The 13,060-nt window shown below is 37.9% G+C and overlaps 1 protein-coding gene across 1 annotated transcript; it reads left to right on the forward strand.

The window, feature by feature from the left end:
* Positions 1-649: 649 nt before the first annotated feature.
* Positions 650-12,692, forward strand: LOC139756369 (uncharacterized). Its single transcript, XM_071675746.1, is given in 5 exon segments — positions 650-1,034; positions 1,037-3,073; positions 3,076-3,735; positions 6,848-7,048; positions 11,222-12,692. Coding segments are annotated over 5 exon segments (4,293 nt in total). The 5' UTR covers positions 650-737; the 3' UTR covers positions 12,320-12,692.
* The last annotated feature ends 368 nt before the right edge of the window (positions 12,693-13,060 follow it).

The raw sequence follows: 13,060 nt of genomic DNA on the forward strand, positions 1-13,060 counted from the left end.
ATAATTTCATTTCAATACTTACCCTATATAGTAATTCACAAATCTATAAAATTAGTTCTCTTATGACAAAGAATACACGACTTTCTTCAGAATATTTATTGAATATGTATTTTACTAAAAGAAATTTTTTTCATCTGAAATACTAAGTTGTATACCCTTTATCTCGGGCTTGAAGAATACAAGCTTAATGATACTACGTATAACATGTATATCTTCTTAAGATGTAAGTAACCACCTTCCAATGCTAAAAAACAATCTATCGAAAGACCCATCTTATGAAAATATCAGTAATTAGAACTACGAAATATTTTCCTAGTATTCTAAGGTGCTATGGCTAATTTTCAAACTTAAAAGTTTAGCTCCTAGTTAATATCAGATATGGTTTGATCCAATCAAGAATATCTAAGGAAAATACGATACATTCGCTAACAATACAATTGTTAGTTTCCTTGTTGACCATACAAATAAACTAACAAATTGCAGTGTGCTTCAAGTCTCAGACGGAGATTCACTTCATAAATGCATTATAACATAGAGGCTATAACATCGTTCAACACATTGACACGCTCTAATTCAATGTTACCTTATATATCGGTATTTATGTACACCCGTCAAAATCTTTATTCAAAGTGGACCCCTATGTTAAACATTTAGGCTCGTTTTCATGTAAACACATGATACCTAAACGAAACACATGTTAATTTTGTTCGGTTCTAGAGTGCACTTTGCTTTTCCAAATGAAGTTCAAGAAAAGAAAGGGAAATCGCCAGGTAGCAAATTCAACAGGATTCCGAACAAATGTGCAGAAACGGAAACAACAACGAAAGGAAGAGAGAAAACAAAAAAAGAAGGCACGAGCTGTTTATGCCGCCCGCCACAAGAAGAGAACAACCAGTGACTCTGGTGGTAATTACCAGAAGGCAGAGGATACTCCAAACAAAATCAACCGCCTGAAAGCTTTTGTTGATGCTGAGAAGAAGAAATTGAAGGGTGAAAAAAATCAGATGAAGCGAGATCAAGGCCTCCACATAATGCTGGAAATGTCCCAGATAAACATGTTTCACATTTCCAGGAAGAAGAAAGTGAGGGATTTAAAGCATCATCGTCAGTCAGTGATCGCATGGCTAGACTGCAAGAATTTGTCAACCATGAAGCTGGGATCGGCCGTATGAGTGACAAAAAGTCCAAGAACAAAGTTGGACCTGAAAGTAAACTGGAAGAAAAGAAAGGAAGTTCCATCAAAGACAAGCAGAAACTAAAAAGTTTACAATGGGGTTTGAAAGAAGATACAAAGGAAATAAATAAGCTGGCAAGACTTTTGGGATATAAAGCTAATCAGAAAAAGAAGATTGCACCAATATTTGCAAATGACTTTGGAGGTCTTTTAAATGATATTGAGGAAGGAAGTATGGCTAATGCAGAGAAATACGAGAAGGATGAGAATGATGTTCATGACAGTGATGAAGACTTTGAAAAGGATATGGCTATTGCTTTGGGGCAACTGGATGAGCAAAAGAAAGAAAAAATAAAGGATGTAACAGGAGTAGATACAGATGTAGAGAATGTGTCCAAAGATTTTATGAATGATGACTTTCAGGCCTTTGAAAGTGGACTTCTTGGTGAAGATGAGGAAGTGGATGAAAGTGATGGGGATTACGATCATGATAGTACAGACAACTCTGATGATTTAAATGATGAGGAGGCATCAAGAGAGGATGATCTTAAAGGTTTTGAAGTTGATGATGGCCATTCTGTTGCAAGTGCATCACGTATGGAGCAGGGTGATTTAGATGACTTTGAAAGTACTTTTTCCTCAAACAGCAGAAGTGAATACTTGAGTAGTCCCATTCAAGATACCAATGTAAATGATTCAGATGTTAGTGAAGCAAGTGAAGATGAAAATGACAACAGCGGTTTTCTGGACTCGCAGGCTGAAGAGTGTAGCGATGAAGAGAGTGACAGTGATGAAGAACTCATTCATGACTTTAGGACTGAGTATGAATTGGCCTTTGAAGGTGGCTCAAGCTACTGCAGTAAGCCAGAAATCTTAAAAAATGGTCAGGAAAATGATATTGACAGGTACTCTAGTAATAGTGATGATGATATAGATCTTGAAGGTTTTGTAGTTGATGATAATGTGGTTGAGTTTGAAAATGTAAGGGATGAACTTCCAGATGAATTAAGTGATTCTTCTCCTGTTAAGAAAAGAAGATTGATAGTGAGTGATGACAGTGAAGACAGTATTAATGATGATTGTAAAGAAAATGAAAATTTAGAGAGTAAAATTCCGGGTGACGTTGATAATGTATATCTTATTCCTAGGAACAATTCTGATGTATCAAAGAAAATCAGGACAAGAAAACAACAAAACCCAAAGAAGAAAAGGGATATTGATGTCAGATATGACATTAATGAACAGGAGAGAGAAGCTAATGATTGTGTGGTAAACAAAAGTCTTGTATCAAATAAAACCAAAGAGGAAAAGAATACAGTTGTCTCATCATCTAGTGAAGAGGATGAAGAGTGTGAACTTAAACAAAAGAGGAAAAAGATAAGAAAGAGGACAAGTAGTGATGATGAAGACTCTGATTGTCTTTTGAAAAAATCTAGCAAGAAACAGATCAGGACAATACTGAAAAAACAGAGCAATTTAAAGAATTCTCGGTCACTGTCAAAACATAAAAGGACGGACAGGGTATCATTTCTTTTACCCAATATAACTGAAGATGAATCATCACAGAATGAGAGAAATTATGATCATGTTAAAGATAGTGACCGGAAGACAAAAGGAGAGAAGACATCTTTGCATACCATAAAAAGAATGGGAAAATTTATGAAAATACCAGATGTTAGTGATGATGATTCTGATAACGATGCAGAGGACACTGATCAGTTTGATAAGGAAGAAAATGAGTCATTAGATAGTTCTGAGTTCAGTGATGATGGAAATGAATCATTGGATAGTGCAAAATTCAGTGAAGATGAGGATGATAGCCAAGGAATTGAACTTGGTGCAGTTAGTGAAATGCAAAGCAGTTCTCATTTCATTGATAATGAAGAAATGAAGAAAATGAGTCACTTGGTAGCACAGGGTTTACTGATGAAGAAAATCAATCATTAGGTAGTGCAGAATTCAGTGATGACGGGGAAGATACCCAAGGAACTAGCTTTAGTGGTGTTAGTGAAATGCATGATAATGCTCAGTTTAAAGAAGATGAAGAAAGTGAATCATTAGGTAGTGCAGAGTTCAGTAAAGATGAAAATGATTCATTTGGGAGTGCAGAATTCAGTGATGTTGAGGAAGATACTCAAGATGTTACAAATAAAGCACAACCAAAAGAGAAAGATGGTGTAAGAGAAGATATATATGGGCGTCTAAGAGATAAAGAAGGGAATATCATACAAGATGAAAACAGAGAAGCAGGAAATGGTAGGTATATTCCACCAGCTCTTCGTAAGCTCATGGCTCTCGATACAAGTGAAAAAAAGAAAGAACAACTTGGCAAGCTCAGGAAAACCCTCAAGGGACTCTTGAACCGTTTAGCTGAAAGTAATATGGCTGGGATTGTCAGCCAGATAGAAGGGATGTACATCAAGCATAGCCACAATGACATGAATGAGATACTAACAAGTCTCTTCTTTGAATCCCTTGTGGCACCTACATTAACCCCTGAGAGGCTAGTGCAGGAGCATGCTGTGCTTGTGGCAGTCCTCTCCACTAATGTAGGCAATGAGGCAAGTGAATTCAGTAGTTTGTGATGCAGAATCAAAATACAGTATATATATATTGAGTGGGAGAAGTATAAAAGAAAGAGACAGGAGGTCAAGAGAAAGGTGCAAGAGGTGAAAAAAAGGGCAAATGAGAGTTGGGGTGAGAGAGTATCAGTAAATTTTAGGGAGAATAAAAAGATGTTCTGGAAGGAGGTAAATAGGGTGCGTAAGACAAGGGAGCAAATGGGAACTTCAGTGAAGGGCGTAAATGGGGAGGTGATAACAAGTAGTGGTGATGTGAGAAGGAGATGGAATGAGTATTTTGAAGGTTTGTTGAATGTGTCTGATGACAGAGTGGCAGATATAGGGTGTTTTGGTCGAGGTGGTGTGCAAAGTGAGAGGGTTAGGGAAAATGATTTGGTAAACAGAGAAGAGGTAGTAAAAGCTTTGCGGAAGATGAAAGCCGGCAAGGCAGCAGGTTTGGATGGTATTGCAGTGGAATTTATTAAAAAAGGGGGTGACTGTATTGTTGACTGGTTGGTAAGGTTATTTAATGTATGTATGACTCATGGTGAGGTGCCTGAGGATTGGCGGAATGCGTGCATAGTGCCATTGTACAAAGGCAAAGGGGATAAGAGTGAGTGCTCAAATTACAGAGGTATAAGTTTGTTGAGTATTCCTGGTAAATTATATGGGAGGGTATTGATTGAGAGGGTGAAGGCATGTACAGAGCATCAGATTGGGGAAGAGCAGTGCGGTTTCAGAAGTGGTAGAGGATGTGTGGATCAGGTGTTTGCTTTGAAGAATGTATGTGAGAAATACTTAGAAAAGCAAATGGATTTGTATGTAGCATTTATGGATCTGGAGAAGGCATATGATAGAGTTGATAGAGATGCTCTGTGGAAGGTATTAAGAATATATGGTGTGGGAGGCAAGTTGTTAGAAGCAGTGAAAAGTTTTTATCGAGGATGTAAGGCATGTGTACGTGTAGGAAGAGAGGAAAGTGATTGGTTCTCAGTGAATGTAGGTTTGCGGCAGGGGTGTGTGATGTCTCCATGGTTGTTTAATTTGTTTATGGATGGGGTTGTTAGGGAGGTAAATGCAAGAGTCCTGGAAAGAGGGGCAAGTATGAAGTCTGTTGGGGATGAGAGAGCTTGGGAAGTGAGTCAGTTGTTGTTCGCTGATGATACAGCGCTGGTGGCTGATTCATGTGAGAAACTGCAGAAGCTGGTGACTGAGTTTGGTAAAGTGTGTGGAAGAAGAAAGTTAAGAGTAAATGTGAATAAGAGCAAGGTTATTAGGTACAGTAGGGTTGAGGGTCAAGTCAATTGGGAGGTGAGTTTGAATGGAGAAAAACTGGAGGAAGTGAAGTGTTTTAGATATCTGGGAGTGGATCTGTCAGCGGATGGAACCATGGAAGCGGAAGTGGATCATAGGGTGGGGGAGGGGGCGAAAATTTTGGGAGCCTTGAAAAATGTGTGGAAGTCGAGAACATTATCTCGGAAAGCAAAAATGGGTATGTTTGAAGGAATAGTGGTTCCAACAATGTTGTATGGTTGCGAGGCGTGGGCTATGGATAGAGTTGTGCGCAGGAGGATGGATGTGCTGGAAATGAGATGTTTGAGGAAAATGTGTGGTGTGAGGTGGTTTGATCGAGTAAGTAACGTAAGGGTAAGAGAGATGTGTGGAAATAAAAAGAGCGTGGTTGAGAGAGCAGAAGAGGGTGTTTTGAAATGGTTTGGGCACATGGAGAGAATGAGTGAGGAAAGATTGACCAAGAGGATATATGTGTCGGAGGTGGAGGGAACGAGGAGAAGAGGGAGACCAAATTGGAGGTGGAAAGATGGAGTGAAAAAGATTTTGTGTGATCGGGGCCTGAACATGCAGGAGGGTGAAAGGAGGGCAAGGAATAGAGTGAATTGGAGCGATGTGGTATACAGGGGTTGACGTGCTGTCAGTGGATTGAATCAAGGCATGTGAAGCGTCTGGGGTAAACCATGGAAAGCTGTGTAGGTATGTATATTTGCGTGTGTGGACGTGTGTATGTACATGTGTATGGGGGGGGGGTTGGGCCATTTCTTTCGTCTGTTTCCTTGCGCTACCTCGCAAACGCAGGAGACAGCGACAAAGTATAAAAAAAAAAAAAAAAAAAAAAAAAAATATATATATATATATATATATATATATATATATATATATATATATTGGAAAGGATCACAATTTTGCGCGTGATCAAGATATTCCTATGAGTTCACGGGGAAAATGAAACACGAAAAGTTCCCAAGTGCACTTTCGTGTAATAATCACATCATCACATCAAAGAGACGAAGCTAGGACGCCATTTGGTCCTAGCTTCTTCTCTTCAATGTATATCAACTGACTGTTATATTTCTCTCTTGTGTCTCCCCTGATGATGTGATTATTACACGACAGTGCACTTGGGAATTTTTGGGGTTTCATTTTCCCCGTGGACTCATAGGAATATATATATATATATATATCTTGAAGATCTCTGGGGACAGGAGGAAGACTACTGCCCACGTATTCCTAGCATCTCATAAAAGGCGACTAAAAGGGGAGTGAGTGGGGGGTTGGAAATCCTCCCCTCCATTTTTTTTTTTTTTCCACTTTTTCAAAAGAAGGAACAGAGAAGGGGCCAAGTGAGGATTTGCCCTTAAAGGCTCAGTCCTCTGTTAATGCTACCTTGCTAACATGGGAAATGGCGAATATGTACAAGAAATATATTATTTTTTACATATTCGCCATTTACCACATTAGCGAGGTAGCGTTAAGAACAAACAATTGAGCTTTAGAGGGAAAAATCCTCACTTGGCCCCCTTTTCTGTAAGGTAAAGTTGATTGGTAAAATGTAAATACAAACTTGTATGATTATTTCTCTCTATTTTATGTGCATCATTAGGGTATATCAGTTTATATGTTAGCTTATTCAGTTCTTTTAGGCAATATTTAGGAAGTAAAAACAGCTTTCCAGTTGTGCTTTTCTTTGTTTTTATGTCAGGATACTTAACATAAAATGTGACCTACCTTTGGTGAATATACTGTATTTAGCTTGTGTTATCCCATATCTAATGTTCTGTATGATGAAAGTACTGAATTTACATTCTTATTGTTATAGGTTGGTGCCCACATCCTGAATGAATTTGTTCTGAGATGGAATGATGAGATGCAGCAATTGATGCCTGGGGAAGATATTGACACAAAAGAACTGGACAACTTGCTACTGTTTTTAGCCAACCTCTACAACTTTCGAGTGATGAATGCCAGACTTATATATGACATTTTAAATAAATTGGCACACAGTTTTACAAATAAAGAGGTGAGGAGTATCTTAAGGTCATATAAAAGTATTGGAAAGGCATTAAGAGAGTGAATATTCCACAAAAGAGTGGTGGAATTAAGAATGATTGCAGCCGTAATAGAGGATTAAGTCTTTAATCAATTGGTAGGGCATATAGTAGGATTCTGAAAAGTGGTGTTACTGGACTTTGCCTGTCTGTAGTCATATCATAAGTGCAAAGTCACCTTCAGCAAGGTTCTATCATTGTCTGTTGATGAAAGTGAGTATAATGTCATCAAAAATTTCCCTTTCCAAAGGAGTCCATCATTTCTCTGCTACTGGAAGTAGCACAGCCTTGGAGGTGCAGGAGCTCCTAGAAGAGGGGTAAGAAGTAAAACAGGATCCTTTCGAGTAAGGGGTCATGGGGCAATTAAAAATATTTGAAAACATGGTGGAATTTTGATGAATAGTGTGAACATGAATTTTTATGGAAAACTTGTTCCACCCGCAGTGCAGCAGCATATTTATTAGGAGTTAAATAAAAAAGGATAGAAATATTGTTTGGAAAATATGGGGAAAAAACTTCTGTATTAAAGTTCCAGTGCCAAAGTTGGTATATTTTTATAAGCCAAGTTAAGATATAAGTTAAACCAAATTATAGGGGGAATAACTAGGCAAATTCTTGACTATGTTTCATGACATTCAATTATTTAGATGTTGGGAAACAACTGTAAACAGATTCATGATTACCTGATTTAGACTTTTCAGGTTAAAGTAAGATTGGTGATGGAAGATGGACAGACATTGATGATGATGGATGAAAAATTCTTTGAGTGTCTACCATGCTATGCAGGCAAACATAAAACATTACTGGTACTCTTTTTCTTGTACAAGAGAAACAAGAAGGATTTAGAAATGGAAGAGGCCTTTTTAAAGCTTGTTAAGAAAGGGATAGTAAGAAACAAGACAGTGTATGTGGCATTTATTAATTTAGAAAAACAACTTCAGTAAAGTGAATACAGAATTTATCATGTAATATACTTGGTGAAAAAAATTCTTTTTAATGTAAGTGTTGCGTGAGAATGTGCATTGGCTTGAGCGAGTGGTTAAAGTCTGGGTGTACATCAGCGTTGTGTTATATCACAGTGATTATTTCATGCTTATTGATGAAGTAATCAGGTTTTTGCTTTAGGGAAGTGAAGCTTGGTTGATGGCAGGGATGCGAGATGTCACCATGCCCATTTAGTTTGTTTGGCAGGGATGCGAGATGTCACCTTGCCCATTTAGTTTGTTTATGAATGAGTTGGTGAGGGAGTTAAATGTAAGGGTATTGGAGAGAGGGGCAAGGTTGCAGTCTGTAGGTGATGAAGGGGGGAGCCTATGAAATTAGTCACTTGTTACTTATTGATGACACAACACAAGTAGTAGATTCAAGTGAGACACTGCAGAAGTTGGAGATTGAGTCTTGGAGTGTCTGAAAATAAGAAGTTGGCAGTAAATGTAAATAAAAGCAAGGTTATTAGGTTTACCAGAGTAGAGGGACAAATTAGTTGGGTGTGAGCCTGAATGGAGAAAATCTAGAGAAAGGGAAGTGTTTTAGATACCTGGGAGTGGACATGGCTGCAAGTGGAACCATGGGAGTGGAAGTGAGTCATAGAGTGGGTGAGGGAGCATTGAAGAATGTGTGAAAGGAGATATCAGCAACTGGGAGGGCAAAAATCGGTATGTTTGAAGGAATAGTAGTACCAACAGTGTTGTAGGATGGATGAGTTATAGTTTATAAATGAGGATGTGTGGAGAAGGGTGGAAGTGTTGGAAATGAAATGTTTTAGGACACTATTTGGTATGAGATGGTTTGATCAATAAGTAATAAAAGAGGAAAAGAAAAGTGTTTTAATAAAAAGAGTATGGTTGAGAGAGCTGGAGAGTGTGTGCTGAAATGATTTGGACATATGGAAAGAATAAGGAGAGGTTGACACAGGATATATGTTTCAGTAGTGGAGGGTATAAAGAGGGGAAGACCATATTGGAGATGGGAGGATGGAGTGAAAAAGATTTTGAGTGATTGGGGCCTGAACATACAGGAGGGTGAAAGGCTTGCTTAGGATAGAGTTGGAATGATGTGGTATACATGGGTTGACATGCTGTCAATGTGCTGAACTAACACAGTGAAGTGGCTGGGAGAAACCATGGGAAGGTCTATGGGGCCTGGTGGTGAATAGAAGGCTGTGGTTTTATTGCACTGTACATGACAGCAAGACATGTGAGCAAATGTAACTTTTTTCATCTGTTCCTCTCACTACCCTGCTAACACGGGAAACAGCAATCAGGTATGAAAAAGATGGAGCAGTATATGAGATGCTGTCTATCTATTTCTGTGATGTCCATTCCCTTTGGGAACTCTTATTTCAGGAATGGCCACGGCAAGTCTCCACTTATCTCTGTCCTTACATGCCTCCCTTTCTTACACTGTTCCATGCATTCTTCTCCCATTTTCTTCCCAGTACTCTTTAATCATACACTCTCCTTGCAAAGTCTCATCTTGCATTCTTTTCACATACCCAAGCCACCTTAAAGTATTGTTTCACCCACTCTACCACTCCAATTTATTCCCTTTGCATTCCCTGCCATACTAACTCTCTGATACACCCCCTCATTACTTTCTTCATTCCATTCAGTCATACCAAATGTTCCTCTCAAATAACTCATTTCCATTGCCTGGATTTGTGACCTGTATGGTTCATCCCATGTCCATGTTTTGGCTGCACAGGTGAGAGGTGGGACTGTGGTGTCTCATCATCCTTTCCTCATTTCCTTACACCTCTACCCTTTATCACTCTATTAAGAAACCCAATGACTGTTCTATCCTGTACTACTCTTGCTCTTACCTCTCCTTCCAGATCACTAAACTTACCCAAGATAGCTTCTAAATACTTAAATTCTGTCATCTCTTCCAGAGTCTCTCCCCCCATATATCTTTAAAAGTTTAATACACTTTCTTCTCTCTATTGTGGGACTTTGCAAAATCTTTAATTTCGCTCTGTTTCCTCCCAAACACCATCACTTTACTTTTCTTGCATTTTGTTTGAATTGCATACACATCCACACATCATAAACAGACTTATAAACTTCTATAACACCTTTTCACTCTCTGCAAAGAACACAGTATCATCCACAAAATGAGATGCTGTTATAAGTGAAAATGCTCATAAGCTTGTACAGTTGGTGTATGTAGAAGCACAGACATTCAGGTTCAAGTGTTCAGTAAAGGTGACATTGAGAAAGTTGAAACTAAGAGCAGGGTATTGCAAGAAAAAATGAAGATGAGGTGCTTTAACAACTATGGTGAATGGGAGTGCAATTAGTGCAATATTTGCCTGCAAGATGAAACCATTCCAACTTTGATGAATATTTTTGGAGTTTATGTGATAATTAATGAACTGAATAATTTAGTTAGAATGAAGACACTAGATAAAGAGTGAAGATATAGGACTGATTTGTAGTGTGAAGAAGGCATTAGAAAGTTGCATGTATGACAGTTTCTTTGGCATGTCACTGCATACTTTATGGCACATGAGAAAAGCTTAGGTAAGGAGATCAAAATTGACGAGGAAAGAGGCAAACAGATTAAGTGCTGGTTGTTCAGAGGGCTAGGAATCTCATAGATGAAAATACTAGTAAAATGACGACTATGGAGTAGCAACTTATTGTTACAAAGACGAATGAAGATGTCTCACTTAGGAAATCACTTCAATGTGAAAATTATGTGATTATGAAGTGTTCTCATAATATAGTAGACTCTCCTCAATTTATCACTCTGTAAGTTAATAGAGGATGTACATGAATGATCAGGGAGGCTTTAGTAGTGACTAAACTTGATTTACCCTATACTGTATGAATAGAAAATGATTTGAAAGTAAAAAGTTACTTTGAATCTGAACTGACAAGGAATATTATCATAACAGGCCTGCTAATATCTGCATAAGTACTTAATTAATATAGTAAAAAGAAATAAATATTTTCCTGAAGGAAATGTGATGGAAACTTGTAAAAAAATAAATGTCTTAATATGCTTGTTTCTGTTTTCCTGTATTTAGTGCATTCACAAATTAAAAAACTTTATGCTTTATTTTATCTAGGACTCTTCAAATTTCTAGTGCTGTACAAGTTTTACTGTGCTTTGGTGGCTAACTTTGTATTATTCCTTTTCAGGTGGAGCTTATCTTACTGATACTGCGCAGTGTGGGGTTTACTTTACGGAAAGAAGATCCCCTGGCTCTAAAATCCCTTATTACCAAAATCCAGACTCAAGCATCTATGACTGAGGCCAAACACAAGGACATAAAAGAATATTCTCGAGTGCGTTTCATGTTAGAAGTGGTACAGGCAATCCGTAACAACAACATGGCTAAGATGCCTAACTTTGATCCATCACATGCAGAACATCTTAAGAAAGTTCTCAAAGGGTTAATGCGGAAGGGTAGCCAAGCAGCACAGTTAAATATAACACTGGAAGACCTTCTAAAGGCTAGAGAGCATGGACGATGGTGGATTGTGGGTTCTGCTTGGTCAGGAGAAAAACCAACCCGAGATCAGAAACTTTCAGATAATGTCAAAGAGAAAAATTTACAGTGTGAGTTCAGTGAAAAGTTTAAAGAAAAGGCAGCAAAACTTCAGTTGTCGCGCCCACCTAGAATAAATATTTTATATGTAATTACAGAAGGATCAGACGATTATCTTGATGCTTGTGAGAAACTTTTGCAGCTGAATTTACCACCCCAGCAGGAACGAGAGCTCTTTAATGTCATATTGTTGTGCTGTCAGAAATGCAAGGTTTATAATCCATTTTTTGCATATCTTGCAGACAGAATGTGTAACTTTGATGTAAAATATAAGAGGCTTTTGCAGTTTGCTTTGTGGGACAAATTTGAAGAAGTAGAATCTATAAAGCCAAGGGAGGCTGCAAATTTAGCTAAATTTGTGACACATTTAATTGGTGAAAATAGCCTGAATTTGTCAGTATTCAAGAATATATCATTTATGGAAATTGATAGCCAGATGATTAGCTTCTTAAGGCAAGTTCTAATTGCTCTCCTTCTTCACCCTGCTGGTAAAGACTCAGTTGAACGTATATTCTCTGGACTTTTTGCATCTCCAAAACTCAGACTCCTTCGACAGAGTCTCAGAATATTCATTTTAAAGTTCTTAAATGCAAAGAAGAACAACGAAAATGCTGACCATCTGATGTTGTCTAAAAGGATTCAGGATGTGACAGAAATACTGAATAGGGGAGGAGGGGTGCGATTGTAAAGTATCTGTATCATATGTAAAATTAACAATGGTTTGAAATTAATAGTTTAATGAATTGGATTGATGTATATTGGAAGCAATGTGCTGTCAACGGTTGGACTGTCATGGATGATAGGTTTTGGTTTGGTACATTATATAGTACAACTTAGAAACTGACTGCATGCAGTGGTTGTGTTCCAGATGTTACTTTGCTGAAACGGGAAAGGCTTTTGGTTATTAGAAGACCAACGTAACATAACAAATGGCATCCAAGTGAATGATTAGGTTTGGAAAGTTGTCATATGCAGTATTTTTTATTATAAAAATAATGACTGACATTGGTACTGTAAATCTGTATAAGCTGAAATAAAGGAGTCTTTCTGTATATCATATACATTTTGTTTCTTTGAAGAAAGTAGTGAATGATACACACTATACTGGAATGTAGTTTGAAGATCCAGCTGAGAGCTTTTAACCAAAAATCGTACATAGCTTTTTCTGAAAATATTACGTAAATCACATGTTTACAGCACATTAATTTGTGCAAAATCATTATCCATGAGTTTGCTTTAGATTCAGCAATAGCTCAAGCATATATTTAACCCATTCAATTAGGGACACAGTATTTATAGGTTTTAAAGAGCATGCCATTGGGTTGCTATGGTAATGATAAGGTGCTAAGGGCCATGATACATTTACTTTGGTCATTTTTGCTAGCAACAGTGACCACATCACTCAGCTACCCACATTTTCTGATTGTAC

This window comes from Panulirus ornatus, chromosome 21 (genome assembly GCF_036320965.1).
Source record: "Panulirus ornatus isolate Po-2019 chromosome 21, ASM3632096v1, whole genome shotgun sequence".
Lineage (NCBI taxonomy): Eukaryota > Metazoa > Arthropoda > Malacostraca > Decapoda > Palinuridae > Panulirus > Panulirus ornatus.